Genomic DNA, 18,278 nt, shown 5'->3' with positions numbered 1-18,278 from the left:
ATTAAGAGGTTATTAGTGCTGCTTGGAACTAGTTATTCCCAGCAAATTTCATCAACATTCTCAAAGCATTGGGGACCTGACAGACTAGAAGTAGTGCCTTTCACTAAGCAAAGTTAATCTTGAAGTCACAGTCAACAGTCCCTTCCATACTTGCCGAACCAAAACGTCTCACCCACGTCAGACAGGCTGTTTTCCTTGGTCAGCTCTATCAGAGAGCTCGGGAGCCAGCTGCAGGAGTTCCTCCTCATTCCTTTGGTTGGGCACGACGTGACTTAACTAAACTCATTTTCACAACCGCAACAGTACCTGGCCTTGCACAAGGTAGCAGGTCACTCTGCAAGGCTTCAGGCTTGGACTAAGAGTTTAACAACTCTATGGAGGCCATTCTTCACCCCCACATCACATAAAGCAATTCACAAGAAGCCCTCAAGTCTCTGTAAGGTGGGTCTGAGCCTCGTTCTCCGGGTGCAGCTCCTCTGCCAGTATTGTGGGTGTCTGTGTGGATCGGCTGATGAAAACCTTCAACTGCTGCAGTCTGCACTTCGGGCAATTGACCTGTTGCTGAGCAGTGCAGATCTTGGCATCGTCTTGCACCTTCCAGGTCACCAGCTGCATGCAGGCAATGGCATCCTCGATGGAGTTGTGTCCACCGCTGTGGTTCTGGATCTTCCGGTTAAGGTACTGAGAGACGAGGCCTCGCAAGGAACGCTTGAAAGGATGCCCCCGGCGGTGCGGGAATAGCACGGACGTGTCCACCACGGTGTTGTGGATGAACTTCAATGCCAGCAGGTCACTCTGCAGGCTGTGTCCGATGAGAATGGTTTCGGTGCTGAAAAGGCTCAGGAGCACAGCCTGGACATCACACAGCCTAACGTTGGTGTTCGCCAGGTCTGCCTCGGTCACTCCGGAAAATACGGTGTTGTAATCCACGATCTCATTGTCAGGCTTGACAAAAGTGTCGTAAATCACACGTAAGTACGTGTCCACCACACTGACGCGGGTGAGCTCCAGACCGTGTGTGGTGTAGGACATTTCACAGTCCAGGGCGTAGATTCCGGGGTGCGCCTCCCAGTCTTTCTTCGGGAAGGTCTTGGCAAAGCCCTGCAAGTTGTCCTTCCTGCCGTCCTGCACGTGTTGCTTGGCCCCCATGCAGCCTTTGGAGCCAATGAGCGCGTTGCAGCACGAGTACTGCATCTCCCAGCCTCCGAGCACCCGGATGGAGTGGATGCGCCCCGAGTGGAACACGCAAGGATCTGAGCTTAGGCAGCCACCAGAGGAGGACACAGGATACTCCATGTAACAGCGGCAGCAGGTCCTGTGTGTCGGATTCGAAAGCCCGTCTTGCGTGAAGAGCATTGCGGACCCGGGCTTCTCGGGATGTGCGAACGGGAAGCCATTCTCCTTACGCTCCTCCTCCGTGAGCAGATAGCTCTGCAGGCGCCTGTACAGGGTGGCCTGGCTGAAAGCCGGCACGGCACTGGGGACCAGGCCCCTGAGTTTCTTCAGGGTGTGCAGGGCGTCATTCAGGTACCTGTTCTTGCTGGGACATTTGTCATAGACCATCTTCTCCTCGGACTGCGCCTTCTCCATGGCCTCCAGGTACGAAGAGGTGAACTTGAGACATTCCTCTTTGAACAGGCCCAAGTAGTGCTGACGCATGGCAGCCGGAACCGTGTCCTTCAACTCCTTGGTGAGGGTGAGTTTCTTCACTCCAAACAAAGAATCGCTGTAGGCGGCTTGCTGTAGTGTGACGACGTGGATGAAGAGCGGCGGCTGAGCTACGGCTCTGCTGCTGCTAAAAGTCCCCTTGGCAGCTGTGGTGCTGTTGGCCAGGCTGGGGCTGGCCATGTGGATAAGCCTCCTCTTCTCTCTCACCGACGCTGAGGACGACCGTGACGACAGCGACGTCGACGTCTCTCGGCACAGCAGCTTCCTCCTGTCCTGCTGGGGTCGCCAGTGCGGCAACTCCCAAGGAGTTGAGAGCTGCACTATAGTGCCAGGCCTCAGAAATGGCACCAGGACCAGGATGCGCTGAGAGCACTGGGAACGACGCTTTGAGCGGTGCTGGTCGTAATATATCAGGAAGTCCGGCAATGGATAGGTCATCCCTCTCCTGGTTTCAGGGTACCCTGGTGGGAACCTACTTTGGACTGTACCTTGACGGTTCATGCTTCTCTGGAGACGGAGCTCTGTTCATGCCTCTCTGGAGACGGAGCTCCGCAGCAAGCGCCTTCCCTGCCCGAGTGCCTGTGAGAAGCAGGGGTCGCCAAAGCTCCTTTATACTGGCGGTGGGCGGAAATGCCTCGCCACTAGCCCCAGGCATCCAATCACATTTGATCTACTAATCTCTAAACCAGCTTCCGGATTATTGGGCTCCTCCTACCAGGAAGGGTGTAGCTATTGAGCCATTGGAATTCTTGGTTCCAATTGGCCCTGTTTCATTTTTATTTCACTATATATCTTTGTAATTTCTTTTGAGAACTTTATACATTGCATTTTGATTCTAATCACCACCACCCCAATTCCATCGGGAACCACTGTCTTACATATCCATAGCACTTTGTTTCCTCATTTTATTTTAAACCCATGAAGTCCAATTTCTGCAGCCCATATACTCTTGAGTGTGCGGCGGTCTCCTGAAGTTATAATTATATTTTGAGTGGGTGGGGGTATTTTCATGTTTCCTCCCCTCTCCCCCCTTCCTTTCCTCTTCTCTCTGCCTCTTCCTTCTTTTCCCCTTTCCTCTCATCACCCACTCCCTGTATCTCTTCCATTTCTGAGACAGTCTTAATAATGCCTTATTGAATTTATGAAGTTCTTATCTCAGCTTCCTGACTGCTGAGATAAGGGCGTTTTTTTACTGTGAACAACTGGTTTGAAATTCCAGGTTTTCACCTTAAAATCAGTCTCTTGCCCTGAGGAATCCCACAGCCTTGGTGTTTTTTGGTGAGGTTTTGTTTGTTTGGTTGGTTTGGTTTGGTTTGGCTTACTTTTTCCAGGCCAGGTTTCTCGTGTAGCCCCAGCTGGCCTGAAACTCACTCTGCCTACTGGTCTGAGCTCAGATTTACAGAGATGTGCCTGCCTCTACCTCCCAAGTAATGAGATTAAATGTGTGTGCCACCACCACAGAGCATAACCACTGTCATTTTGGGACCACACAGAAAGAAACCAAGGCTGGGAGACTTTACCCAATTTACTCAGAATCCCACAGCATCTCTGGCCTGGTAATCTGATCTACGTTTTGGGGCTCTGCCACTCTAGAGTTACCAACAGCACTTACACAATTACTGAGTAATAAATGAGATGTAAAGTAGTATAAATATTTAAACTTTTGGTTTTCCCGAGGCAGCGTTTCTCCGTGTAGCCCTGGCTGTCCTGGAACTTGCTGTAGACCAAGCTGGCCCCGAATTCAGAGATTTGCCTGCTTCTGCTTCCCAAGTGCTGGGTGGGATTAAAGATATGTGCCACCACTGCCTGGCAATTTAAGTCAGAATGAGGCCTCCTGCAGGACATCAGCTCTGCTACGGTCTGGGGCCTGTTACCCCACTCCAGGATTTGTTAGGTGTTTGTTGATCTTCCCTGTTCTTCCAGGATAAGATGAATCTCAAAGTTGTTTTGATTTTCACACCCACCCCTCTACTTTTGTTGCTTTTTTTTTTTTTTTTTTTAGAACTCTCTGTTCCAGTCCCAGACCTTTTTGAATGGATTGTTTGGGTTCTGGAGGGGGAGGTGTTTGTTTTAGACTCTTTGTTTCTTGACTTTTTAAAAAAAATACATTTCAGATATTATTACTCCTGTGTCAGATGCAGAGCCGGCAAAGATTCCTTCCTATTTTGTAGCCTGCGTCTTTACCTGGTCAATTGTTTCTTTCATTGTGCCAAAGCATTTCCGTTTTATAAAGCCCCTCTGCCCCTCTTGCCGATTGTTGGCCTTAATTCCTGGGGAAATCGCGTCCCTGGTCAGAAAGGCCTTTCCCATCCCTCGATCATGTAGGGCACTGCCTATGTTTTCTTCTAGCGGCTTCAGGTTTCCGGTTCCCACATTTAAGTCCATTGGAGTTGGTTTTTCTGCAAAGTGATAGATTCAGATCTGAAGCCCGATTAATAAAAACTCAGAGACAGATGTTGGGTTTCAACCTGAAGACCAGAAAAGCAAAGCAGTCAGGCACTGGCTCTTACCATGACCTCAGTCTGAACAAATAGTCATCCTGCCTCCAGGAAACCTCACAATGAGACTGAGCACTGTCTTCCTCCCATCTTGTTCTGGGATTCCAGGGCATGCACCATTACAGCCTGGTGTGGCTACTGGGATTAAAGATGTGTGTCGTTGTGGCTACTGGGATTAAACGTGTGTGTTGTTGCTGCCTGGTCTGTAACATCGGCCAGTGTGACTACTTTATTTTTTTGATCTTCAGGCAAAATTTGTTTATTAAAATGTAAACGAAATGCCACTACAGGATCCCGCTGCTTTCTTCCGCGTGTGGACATCCCGCTTTCCTAGCACCATTTGTTCAAGATGCTTTCGTTTTATCAGCTTCAGTTTTTGGCATCTTCATCACATATTAAATGACTGAAGCCCCTCCTGTTTCAGTCTTCAGTGTGGTCCCATTGGTCTGCACGTCTGTTTTTGTGCCAGTACTGTATTGTTTTTTACTACAAAGACTCTGAAATATAGCTTAAGATCCGGAATCGTCATCCCTTGTGTGCTGTTCTTTTTGTTCAAGGCTGTTTGGGTTATCTGGGGACTTTTGTGGTTCCATATGCATTTTAAGATAGTTTTTTTTTTTTTTCCTCTTTCTTTGAAGAAAATGATGCTGAGCTGAATAACCAAAGACCTTCTCGGAGGGCCTGATGGAAGGACCAAGGGAGCCTGCTTCTGTGTCCTTACTCAGGAGCAGACTTGGAAAGAACACACAGGGCTGAGTCCAGGGCTTTGAAGGAGCTAAGGTTTCAGTTCCTAGGAACATGGATTTTCTTTCCCCCTGGAGAGACTAGATTATCAGTCCCAAGGCCTCCGTGTGCTCAGTCCATAATGTTCTTGAGGTAGCCTGTGTTCCTGGTTGTGCAACATTGCTTAATCTGCCTCCAGCTGACTCTGTGTCATTGTATGGTAGCTTCTTTGCTTAATCTGCCTCCAGCTGACTCTGTCTCATTGTATGGTGGCTTCTGCAGACTTTGTCCCACTTTCCCCCAGAAATAGTACATACAAATCTGTACTTGATGAACATGCTTGGTATAAGACAGTTTGTACAAGGCTTCCTGATCCCAGTCTTTTCCATCTCCTTACCCTCTTACCTTGTCCTCTCTCTCAGAATCTGTCACTGAAGGATGCTGGTTCAGGTCAAACAAGATGGAAATTTTGATTGAGACTGCAACTGAATCTGTAAATAACTTTTAGCAGAATGGTATTTTCACAGTGTTAACTCCACCAAAACATGAGCAGGGGGAGTCTTTCATTTTCCTGGTGTCTTTCTCTATCACTTTATTCAGAGGTTTGAAGTTATCAATTGTAGATAATATTAAACTTATCATCCTTTACTTCCTTGGTTAGGTTTATTCCTAGGTATTTTATTTTCTTTAAGGCTACTATGATTGGGAGTGTATCCATGATCTTTTTCTCTCTACATTTGTTGTTGGAGTATAGAACAGCTATTGATTTGTGCGAGATGACTGTATTCTGTCACCTTGCAGAATTTGTTTATTTCTTGAAGTTTTCTGACAAGATTTTGGGGATTTCTAACGTATAGTATTATGTCATCTGCAAATAGGGATAGCTTGACTTCTTACCTTGTTTGTATCTTTTTAATTTTCTTGTCTTATTGATTTGGAAACACTTCAAGCATAATGTTGAAAAGGAGTGCGGATGGTGGCCATCCCTGTTTCACTCCTAATTTCAGTCGGATTGCTTCAATCTTTTCTTCATTTAGGAGGATGGTGACTGTGGGTTTCTTATCATAGCTTTTATTGTGTGGAGACATGCTCCCTCTAGGCCTATGTTCTCTAGGATTTTTATCATGAGTGTATGTCAGGTTTTGCCAATGGCTTTTTCTGCACCTATTGAAACAATCGTGTGATTTTTGTCTTGAAGTCTATTTATATGGTTTACATTTATTGATTTGTGCATGTTGAACCATTCCTGCATTTCAGAGATAAAGCTAACTTGCCTCATGGTGGGTAATCCTTTTGATGTATATCTGTATTCTGTTTGCCCGTATTTTATTGTGTACTTTGAGTTCATGTCCATCAGAGCTATTGTCCTGTCGTTTTCTTTTTGTCGTCGTTCTTGTGGCTTTACCTGGGTTTGATATTAGAGTAATATTGGCTTCGTAGAAGTTTGGGAGTCCTCCTTCTATTTCTGTTTTTTTTAATAGTTTAGGAAGGACTGGTTGTAGATCTTCTTTGAATGTCTGACAGGATTCTTCTCTGAAGCCACCTGTCTTGGACATTTTTTTTTAAGCTGGAAGCTTTTTGTTATTATTTCAGTGTCCTCATCTGTTATGGTTGTACTGATGTTGGTGTCTTCCTCTTGGTTTAATTTTAGTGGTTTGGCTGAATCTAGAAATTCATCTATTTCTTTGAGGTTTTCCAGATTAGTGGAGTCCAGGATTTTAAAATATTCCTTCATAATAATCTGAATTTCTTTGATATCTATTGTAATATTTCCTGTTTACTTCCGATTTGATTCATTTGGATGCTCTTTTTTTCTCTCATTGGTTAGATAACCCAAGTGTCTGTCAATCTTGTGTATCTCTTCAAAGAATCAATAATTAGATTGGTCGATTCTTTGTATTGTTTTCTTTGTTTTTATTTCACTGAAATCTTTTCTGGTTTTTAGTACTTCTTGTGATTGGCTGATTTTTCCAAATTTTGAAAAGTTGCATCATTAAGTCATTAATATTTGCTCTTTCTGACTTTTTAATGTATGCACTAGAGCTATAAATTTTCTTTGAAGGACTTTCCAATGTGTCCCAGAGGTTTTTTTGTGCTGTTTTTGTCATTTTCATTTGGTTCCAGGAATTTTGGAGGTTTTTTTAGAGACAGGATTTCTCTTTGTAACAGCTCTGGCTGCCTCTGCTTTCTGAGTGCTAGAATTAAAAGTGTGAACCAGCATAGCCTGGTTTGGTTCCAGGACATTTTTAATTTCTTCTTTGACTCATTAATCATTTAGTAATGAGTAATTTAATATCCATGAAGGTTTGTTGTTGTTGTTTTGTTCATTTGTTTGTTTTTTAACTAGAGATTTGTTTGCTGTCAATTATAAGTATTATTGCATTGTGGACATATAAGAGACACAGAATCATTTCAATTCAATCTTTTTCAATTTGTAAAGATTCGTTTTGTGTCCCAGGATATAGAATTAAAAACTCTCAAATTCTTAAAGTTTATTTTAAACAATAACCAGGTTTGGTGGCTCATCCATAATTATTGCCATTCTACTTATAATAGCTGGGAAATGAAATGGGCCTAGCTGCCCATCAAGTGGGTGACAGATAATGAAAATGTGGTAATATTCACACAGTGGAGCTTTATCCAGCTGCAAAATAATAAAATAGAATAAAATCAAACCAAAAGGTAAATGGATGGAACAAAAAAATTATACTGAGGGAGGTCAGGCACAGAGAAGCATGTGCCAGTGTTCTCCTCATACATGAACCCTGGCTTTGGGTCTCTTAATTTTGTGTGTTCAACTTACGAGTTTCTCTAGGCATCAGAGAAGAGGCCATGGGCAGCAGAAGGTCTCATGGGATGGGGACATTAGTAGATCTTAGGTGATCAGAAAGTAGAGGGGGAGGGTAATGGGGATTGAACTGTTCAAGAAGGAGGGGGAGGGGATGGGGAGAAAAGAGGGCAGGGGTTAGTGAAGGGGTCATGAAAAGACACGTGAAAACCTACAGTCTGGTCATCAAACTGAGAAAACAACGAAAAGGAGGAACACTGCAGGATTGGCAAAGGCTCCTCCTTCACAGAGGGTGGAGAAAGGACATTTTTAAAATAAATGTATTTATTTTGCACCCCCTCCCTCCTCTCCTCCCAGTCCCTACCTCTTAACCCCATTCTGTTCCCACCTTTCAATCCACCCTTCTCTTTTTCTGTTTAGGAAAGGGCAGGCCTCCCATGAGTATCAACAAAACATGGCATGTCAAGTTACAGTAAGACTAAGCACCTCCTCATTTATTGAGAGTGAGCAAGGCAACGCAATATGAGGATTAGAGTCCCAAAACTCAGTAAAAGAGTCGGAGACAGCCCCTGTTCCCACTGTTAGGAGTCCCACAAGAGGACTGTAATATATATGCAAAGTGTTTGGGTCAGTCCCATCCCAGCTCCTTGGTGTCAGTTCAGTCTCTGAACTGTAGCATAGTTCTCTTTTATTTTACAGCTAATATCCACTTACGAGTGAGTACATATCATGTTTATCTTTCTCAGTCTGTGTAACCTCACTCAGGAATTTTTTTCTAGTTCCATCCATTTTCCTTCAAATTTCCTGGTACCCTTGTTTTCGGCAGTGGAGTAGTAACCCTCCATTGTGTAAATGGACCACACTTTCTTTATCCATTCCTTGGTTGAGGGACATCTAGGTTGTTTCCAGGTTCTGGCTATTACAAGTAAAGTTGCTATGAACATAGTTGAGCAAGTATCTTTGTGATATGATTGTGCATCCTTTGGGTTTATGCCCAAGAGTGGTATTGCTGGGTCTCATGGTAGACTGGCTCCCAGTTTTCTGAGAAACCACCACACCGACTTCCAAAGTGACTGTATAAGCTTGCTCTGCCCCCAGCAATGGAGGAGTGGTTTCAGCAAGGATGGTTTCTAAATGACGAAGAAGGACAGAAAGTTAGGAGATGGTTCAGAAGCTACTCTTCTGCTCCAAACTCAGATGCCTTCTGGGAGACCAGCATGTTGTCTCCAGCCAGAGGCGGGATTTCAAAGGAGTGAAATTGCTGACAGCAGTGTTGGATGGAGACACAGGTCCATGAAGATGGACATCATCTACTTGTCATCTTTCCCCAGGCTGGGCATCAACTAGGACCCCCATTTGCTAACTCACCATCTCAGGCTTTGAATACAGACATTGGAAATGGAACTGCAAAAGTTTGCACATAGTGCCCTCAGCCCTGAGCCCACTCCCATGCCCCAACATAACAGCACACAGACATAGACACACGCAGACACTACATACACACACAACACACACCACACATCATACACAATATACACATAACATACACTATACGTACACACACATACACCACACACACACCACATATACACACACCACACACCATACACAATACATACATAACATATACTATACATACAAACACACACATACACCACACACACACAATACACACATAACACACACCATACTTACAGACACACACCACACACCATACACACATACCATGTACAATACACACATAACATACACCATACATACAAACACACACATACACACCACACACAAACATATACACACACACACCACAGAACACTGATAGGAATGAGGCCAAGAACTATTACATCAATATATGTGCAGACAATAGTCTTAGGAAAACAACATTCTGGCCAAAACTATGAGTTATGATTACTTGGGATTGGGAAACAGAGCAAGGCCACGGTCCCCTTTTTCCACAGCATTTCTCTGTGCTTTCAGAAATGTTTTAAATGTTATCTCAGCACAAATACGAAACTATGTCATGGGGAAAACACTTGGTGACTGACTACTAAGGATGACTTCTGGAGCACAGATTAAATTTCGTCTGCTGCATCCGGGTTAAAAATCAACAATTTTTTTTCTTTTCCTTCGGCAAAATCCTCCAGACCAGGTAGCTTTTCCCAACTCATACCCCAAGCAAACACGCCTGAGATTTTTATCCTTTCAATTAGTTTGCTGAAGAGAATTCACTAAAAACTTTTAGAGGGCAAAAGCCCAGCCTGTGTCTTAAGTTTTATATCATACTCTTCTGAATACAAACGGCGAATTTTACCAACAGACAAACGACGTCATATTTCCTGGAAGAAAACTTTAAACTGAGGTTTTATCTGTCTTATAGAGACCTCGGGGTCCCTGAGGTTCTTTTTCTCCTAATAAAGAATGTTTATCCCAGTTCTTTTTGTTGCCAGAATGTTTTGCAGCCAAGCACTAAATCAGAAGCCAGGATATCTCCCTAGAGGTATGACTGCATTAAATACTCAGTCAGTATTGAATTCATTTTGTTCCAAAGTTTTCTAACGAACTCACAAGATAATCTCCAAATCTAAGAGATGTTAGTCATAGGGCCTAAAGGAATTCACCTTCACTGAACCAACAGGGGGGAAAACATCCAGTAGCAGTAAATAGACTGCAGACCTCTGAACAAGAAGACTTCCCAGGCTTTAAAATCAAGCAAGGAGGGCTGGAGAGATGGCTCAGTGGTTAAGAGGGTTGGCTGTTCTTCCACAGGTCGTGAGTTCAATTCCCAGCAACCACATGGTGGCTCACAACCATCTGTAATGAGATCTGGCGCCCTCTTCTGGTGTGTCAGCATACATGGAGGCAGAATGTTGTATACATAATAAATAAATATTTTTTTTAAAAGATCAAGCAAGGATTGTGCATGATACATTAAAAAGTTTCACTAACTTTTTCTAATGTATGCACAACATTTTAATCTTAAGTAGTCTGATCTAAGCATTTTCCCTGGGGCAGTAAAGCTTGCTTAGTTTTAGATTTTGGTTCAGGGGGTAAAATTCAGGGCCCTGTCTTTGCACATGCAGGCAAGGGCTCTACCACTAAGCTGCACCCCAGTGCTCACACCCCTACATTTAATAGCAGTGGAGCAATCCTTCACCTGAATCAGCATTGGACACACTGCTGACAAGTCTCTGTGCTATTCAGAATAGTGTCCGTCCAGCACACAGTCAAGTGATAGCTCCCCTCTCTCTAAGAACTTTCCTCCCGTGACATTTTAGGGAACTAAACCACAATTAGAGACAGTGAGGAGATAATAGTCACTAAAAATTTGTATGTGTCCCTCCCCCCCCCCCAACCACCCTGATAGCAGACTATCTCCTAGCTTACTGGATCCAGAAAAAAATTATATATATGAAAATTCTGGAAATAACTGTTATACTCAGACATCAGATAAATATGTGTTCTGCCCCAAAGTCCTGAACCAAGAGGGAAAAATCCTTGTAGCTTTGCAAGAAACACAACATTCCCAATTTGCAACAATGTTTTTTTCACAAACATTTCTAAAACTAGAAGGTGACCTTAATTAGGTTCTACATTCAGCCCAAGGGGCACTTAAATGTAATTAAATATAAAACTCGACACCGGAAGTTTGTATCTTTGTTGCAAACAACTTCAAAAATAAGAGGCCGAGGCACTACCGTGAGTTGAAAGACAGCCTGGGCCACACGGTGACAGAAGCCTTATCCAAAGAAAGGTTCTGTGGGCGCTAAAACACTAAAAGCAAGTCAAGGCAGGCCTAACTTCCTTCCCGTCACCAGTCACTGCTCGCTTTACAGTTAGCAGAGAATGCTCGCAGAACTCAGAAGATCCGTGAATTCCTTGCGTTCTCTTGTTCACCAGTGTGCAACTGAAGCTACAGGTGTAGATTCGCTTTCATTGAGGTCTGGCCCTCAGAACTTGCTCAATTTCCTTCCTGCGGTAATAATGAGAACCCCATCTAACCCTTTCCTTTGATGCCTGTGATTGCCTAGCTTCCCCTAGAACATAAAATCCTACTAAATAAAATGAGCTGTGGTGGACGTACAGCTGGTTTTAGTTGTGTTAAGAAATCATAGCAACTGTGTGCACGTCACCATAAACCGCTCCTCTGGAGTGAACGGGAGGTTACAGGTCACAATAAGCGTGGAAGGAGGAGGAACTTCTGTGGCAAGGGATACTGCTTCCTTTACACAACACTGATGCTCGGTGTCCAGCTGCCCAAGGGCTGACCTGTACCACCTGCTCCACCAATTCCTCCCAAGGTGAAGAATTTTAAAAGAGAATTTCATACATAAGTACTGTATGTACATCGTTTGCGTCTGTTGTGTGGCAGGACTTTTCCCAGGAAGACACAATACGCATGTCTACTCACCCCAGACAGGGAGCCCATCACAGTCTAAAGTACAGACACCACCAAAGTCCACCTTGGTGAACCAGTGAGTTTTATTGGGGGGTTATACAGGAATATGGGCCAGGGGTTACTTACAGGAGCAGAAATACTCAGAGACAGCTGTATCACCAAAGCCCACCCCGGCATAGGTGACAGCTCACAAAAGCTGGGAATCTGGAGCTCACTGCACAGCCTGCAGGCAGCTCAACAGGTGGGACAGGCACCTCAGCTGTCTAGACCTCTTCCAGGCAACGCTTATGGTTTCTTCTTCTTCTAGGCAGCTGTTCTGGTCTCAAAGTCTTCTTTGCAGCTCTACTTCCTTCTATCTCTCAGCTTCTGTTGCTTACTCTGGCAAGGAGTGGACCAGTGAGACTGGCTGGTTTCAGGGACTACCTGAAGCTAGTTTAAATAGTTTACTTTCCTGCTTATGGGGCTTCCTGTAAGACAGAATGTTTTTAAAAAATATCTTACACAACAGTGCCCACCTTCTCAAGATTGTTTGTTTTGAAATTCAAGAGTTTGATGACTCAGGACAACACATCCTCTAAGAGCCAAGAACCTCTTAGTTTTGCAAAGGAATAATGTATCCATATCCTCTGGAATGAGCAAAGTTCCAGGACACCCAAGGTTTTTCCAAAGAAAAAAATAACATCTGTTATCACAGACTAACCTTTGCCCTTTCTCACATCGCTGCAAGAGTTATATGTCCAGTGAGTTCTTTCCCGAAGAATTACTTATCCGAGGAAACGGAGTTCCATTTGTGAGGCCAAATCCATGAAAGGTTTGCTCTAATGTCAGCCAGATGCTATGAAAGAAAGGATCCATCAATCACGGAAAACATCAAATGCATTGTTTAAGTTGGATACCAGAAGACAAATAAGAATGCTTTCCATGAAATATACGTAGCTCAGCCCCTGCTCTTTTACATTTGAATATGTACATGCATAAATATACATGCATATCATATGAGATAATATTTTCTCAAGATCACAGAAGATTTCATGAACAAATAATGCCTGGAAAATAATAAAAATTTCCATTTCTGGTGTTTATAAATTTGTAAAGAAAATGTGGTTATCCCTAGCTGACTTTTCAACTTGTATCTGTCAGTCAGTCTGAACATTTGTTATTCAATTTTCGAGAGCTTTCTGTATAGGGGGTCTTACTCAGTGCTCTATTGCTGTGAAGAGACACCATGACCACGGCAGCTCCTATACAGGAAAGCACTTTCCCGGCTTACAGTCCAAAGGTGCAGTCCATCACCATGGCAGGAAGCATGTCAGCTGCAGGCAGACGTGGTGCTGGAGAAGGAGCTGAGAGTGTTACACTGGATCAGCAGGAGAAGGAAGAGAGAATGTGCCACAGGGGCTTGACTTGAGTTTCTGTTTTGTTTTGTTTTTTTGAGAGAGGGTTTCTCTGTAGGTTTGGAGCCTGTCCTGGAACTAGCTCTTGTAGTCCAGGCTGACCTCGAACTCACAGAGATCCGCCTGCTTCTGCCTCCCAAGTGCTGGGATTAAAGACGTGCGCCACCACCACCCAGCGACTTGAGTTTCTGACAATGTGACACACTTCCTCCAACAAGGTCACACCTCCTGTAACAAGGCCCCAAAATGCCACTTCTTATGAGTCTATGGTGGCTGTCATTCAAACCCACCACAGGTAAGAATTGAAGAGTCCAGGAATAAGAATAGAGGAATGAAGAGTCCAGGGATAAGAACACAGAAACGCAGGTTCCAGGAAGAAAAATGTAGAAATACAGGGCTATAACGTTGTAAGCCTAGGAGAATGAGAGCAGGCTATCGGCAGCTTTCTCGGCAGCATAGGGGTTAGCTATTAACAATGGATTTCTCTCAGCCCACCAGCAAAGGATAGTTTTTTAAATGGCTCTCTGCAGCTAAGGGTCAGTTTTCCAGATTACCCCCACACACATACACACACACACACATACACACACACACACACACTTACAACCGACAACTGTGTATGTGCTAAGTTAACTTTTCATGACAGGGTTTTGTACACGACTTTTGGGTGTGCATTGTTCCATATTCTTCCCGCTATGAGAACTGGCAGCGTCAGGGAAGTGAGGAGTTTTGGTATACACCATCAACAGCGTCAGGAAGAAACAGCGGGCTAAACACAAACACTAATTTAACCAAAAGCTTTGGTAATGGAAAATGGTTTTTTAAAAAATGTGTCAAAGTTTTACCTTGAGATTGTAAAAATTCCTTTGTCTATGCCTAATACTTGCTATGAAAAGTGGATTTTGGAAGGCACCCAGTTTGTCAGTTCCAGAAGTCCGATCTCTGGCTGTGGTCACAGCTACAGCTGTTAAGCTTTGTGTGCCCCATGATAATTTTTTCTTTTCCTTTCTCTGGAAGAAATCTTGCTTCTGGTTTAACAGGCTCTGGTGGTCTGTCCCCCGTCGTTCTGTGAACCCAACAGAATAAGGAAGTGAAAGAGCAATGGTACTTTTCCAATCAGTTGATTTTCTCAGCTGCATGAAAGACTGACCTCAGAGCAGAAAGGTCATTCTGGTAGGCAGCAAATGGCTTTCTGGTTTGAACGGCATTCTTCTGTGTCTAGGCTAAAAACACCAAGCGTGCAGACTTGCCCCTTGGCAGTCTCTCTAGGCACAAGTTCCAGGTTCTTAAAGCAGACCCGCATGTGTGAGTATAGACGGATGTAGGCTCATAACTGCATACATAATTACATACACGCTTGGTGCTTTTTCTCTGAAGCTCCCAGGCTCAAAGCACAGCCTCACCCTCAGAACAGGAACCTGCAACCTTGCAAACCTTGCCCTCCCAATAGCCAGATATGATTGTCCAGCCAGGTTAGGACCTAAGTTTTTGTTTGTTTCTTTGGTTGGTTTGGTTTGGTTTTTTTGTTTTTATTGAGACAGGGTCTCCCTGTATATACCTGACTAACCTGGAGCTCACTATGCAGACTAGCCTGGTCTCAAACTCATGGGAAACTTCTTGCTTCCCCCTCCTGGATTCTGGGATTAAAGATGAGCCACCAAGTCTGGCTCGGGGTCACAGCCTGCGCTGAATTGTTCCTTTGTTACTGTGACCTTAACATCATCCTCTTCAAATGCCTGATGGGCCTCACACAAGCCCCGGATCTGGAATTCATTTTCTTCTGAGTTCCCATTAGTCTGTCAGTGAAGAGCATCTTCATGAGAGCTACAAGGAAAATGAGAAGCTATTGCTTTCTGGAGATAGAAGCATGCTTTTGGATGCTGGCTGACAGGAGAATCAAAGTGACCTCTGCTCGGACCTCCGAGGACCAGGTCTAAAGCTCTGCCCGCAGGATACAGCCCTTAGTGCTGCTCCCCAGACCTATGAAGCTACCATTCTAGTAGCCTTACTGACCCGTATTGAAACCTTTGATACTGAGCGCAAAGACAGTTGTGTCTTGGTTTCTTTCCTTGTTGCTTTGATAAAATGCCGTAACAAAAGCGGTGCTCTCCAGGGAGAACGCATTTTGGTTAATTGTGCAAAGTGATAGGTCATCACTTGGATTGGAAGTTATTGCCTCAGAAACTCGTGGTATCTAATCAAATTGTAACCCCAGTCGGAAAGAGAGAAATGAAAACTTGTTTCTGCTCACTTTCTCTTTGTTATATAGGCCAAGATCCAAACCCAGGTGAACCCTTTTAGGATGGGACTTCCTATCTCAATTACTGTAATCAACACCACTTCTCCCAGCAAGCCCAAGTCTAAATAATCCTGGCAGGCAGAGTTGGAGCCTTGTCAGGTTGAAGATAAACAGCATCACACACGGTCTTCCTGCTGGTCCGGCCCTGAGTGACTCTCTGGATGTGGCTCTGAAAAGGAAGGAAAGGGGACCTTGATTCTTTCCCAGTTCCTGGCCTCAGTGGGGCTAACACACTCTTCAGACATGGCCTGTTAATTTTGAACTTCTTCCTGCCAATTCCAAGTCCTCATCCCCCAGTCTTTAAGTCTTTAAAGCCTGTGGTTATTATCTAGAGGAACGAGGCAGTTCCCCTCCAAAGTTATCTCCCACTACACTTCCCCAACTTTTATCCTCCAGATTGAGACATGAAAATGCCTACACAGGACAAAGGAAAATCATCGTTCTTTGACCTTTACAAACAAAAGTGCTAGCAAGATGAGGATAAATGTTCATTTCCCATACACCTCTGTGTGTGCTGTTTTTTACCTCCCAGGAACCCTACAAATAGTTTAAACCCTAAACTCACCCTGCTGTAATCTGATAAAAACCTTAAACTCCCAGAGAGATGAGGTCCTGGCCCACGCGGCCTCTGGATGGCAGTGCAGATTCAGTGCTGAGTTCAGGCATCAATAGCCTTTTTTTGCTTCCCAGGCTCAACCCTAGTTTGCTAGGTCTTAAGGCCTTTCCTAGCCATTACTTCTGTTTATAATAGCTCAAGAAGTCTGCCCTGACCCTTTGCCCCACTAATTCCTACACACTCTAAGAGTCTTAACTGTCCTCTATCACGCACAATTAGCTCTTCCCAACATAACCATTTGCTACTTCTCCTTTGTAGTGCATTTGATAATTGAATTAACTTTAGCTCAAAACTGCCTCTGTACATGTTTGGAACTGAACCTTAAGATTTCTTCTCACACAGTGAGCTACTATCTAACTTGATCTATAACCAGACTAGAACCTACTATTACAAGTAGCCAAGTCTCAGCCAACCACGAGCACTTTCTCCTCAAATATGACAGACAGGAGCTGCATCCAACCAGACTACCTCTGCAACCCACTTCCTTTCCTCTGGTTATCATAATTATGTGCTCACACGGTTGGGAAGAGACACTGTGAACCATAGTTGGAACACACAGCTGAGAACTCCAGAAAGCAAATAAAACCCCATTAAGATGTAGAGAACTAAATTTGTTATCGTTTTGTCTTTCAATTTTATTACAGATATAATTCACTAATTAAAAACATGTCTTTCTTTTGTCCCTTGCAAATGGTAGCTTCCTGTTGTTACATTTCCCCAGCTTTATCCTTAGTGCCTGGCACGGTGCTCACTATACAGACCTTCAGTATGCCCTGAGCAGAAGAAAGGAATGGGGGGCAGATGGCAAGTAACGGGATGGTTAAAACCACTCTCTTTCAATGATATTCCAGTTAAAACTACAGGCAATGTAGTCTACTGCTGGTTGGAGGGCAGGAAAGGACAGGAAAGGAGGAGGGGTGGAAAGGAAGAGGGAGAAGGATGAAAATGGAAGAAGACAGAAAGGGAAGAAATGGGAAGGAGGAGGAAGTCACTTTCAAAGACAGCAAGAGAACTATTCTGTCTGTCCGGAAATTAGCACAAGGGTAAATTGCTGAAAGAAATCAGTTTTATAAATAGGGATAATGAGAGAAGAAATTTGGGATGGTTTGGACACCCAAACTAGAGAAGTGTGCTATATTACAACTCCGTTGTGAGGAGATACACAAGTTTCTAAGCACGCTTGGGTAACACTGTAGAAGCTATCCCACCTCCATTTCTCATTTTTTGGGGAGCATCTGGGCATCCTCTGTTCCCAACTGAGCTACTGGGATTCTGCTGGCAAACCAGAGCCCAGACCCTTGGCTGTTGTTACTCAGGCTCTTAGCAACCGAACAGGCTGAATCATACGACTGGAGACGAGGAAACACACACAAATGTGTCCAAAGTAGCCCTTTGTCACATGGAAAGGAAAGAAGCGAGCACACTGAAGGGTTCTAGCAGGCATGAGCATGACGAACACAGGCCCAAGTGTGGCAAACATGCCACCAACAGGTTCAGCCTTTCATCCCTCCCCCCAGTCCCTCTAAACAGTGAGATTACATTCCTAGAGGAAGCCACCAAGGTCCATCCCTTTATCTGGCCACTTCTTCCTCCTGAGGCTGAGCTGACTACCAAGGTCCAGCTATGAAAGCCTTCTTCAGGCTACCATGATTAAAATTCCCAATCAAAATAAAACATTTCCCTTTACAAACTGCCATTTGCCTGTGGGCCACATCTGTGTCCTCTCTATTCTTCTGGGGCAAATAAATCTCCCTTGTTCTGAGAACTTGGTCTCGGGTGTCTTCTGCCAACTTCAAGGTCCTTTCACACATCCTGTCGCCTCCTTCGAATCTAATCAGAGCTCATCCATTGAGTGAAGCAATTTCACTTGAAATATCTACTGAATTCCTTTCCTCA

At 44.2% G+C, this 18,278-nt stretch overlaps 1 protein-coding gene across 1 annotated transcript; it reads right to left on the bottom strand.

The window, feature by feature from the left end:
• Window positions 1–426: 426 nt before the first annotated feature.
• On the bottom strand, window positions 427–2,106 carry LOC130865763 (RNA exonuclease 1 homolog). The gene has a single exon (XM_057756730.1). The coding sequence runs from the start codon at window positions 2,104–2,106 to the stop codon at window positions 427–429; it is 1,680 nt and encodes a 559-aa protein (XP_057612713.1).
• Between the last annotated feature and the right edge of the window lie 16,172 nt (window positions 2,107–18,278).

The sequence above is a fragment of the Chionomys nivalis genome, chromosome 24 (genome assembly GCF_950005125.1).
Source record: "Chionomys nivalis chromosome 24, mChiNiv1.1, whole genome shotgun sequence".
In the NCBI taxonomy this organism is placed as follows: Eukaryota; Metazoa; Chordata; class Mammalia; order Rodentia; family Cricetidae; genus Chionomys; species Chionomys nivalis.
Note: the sequence above shows the minus strand (reverse complement) of the source record. Positions and strands in the feature narration are given on the sequence as shown.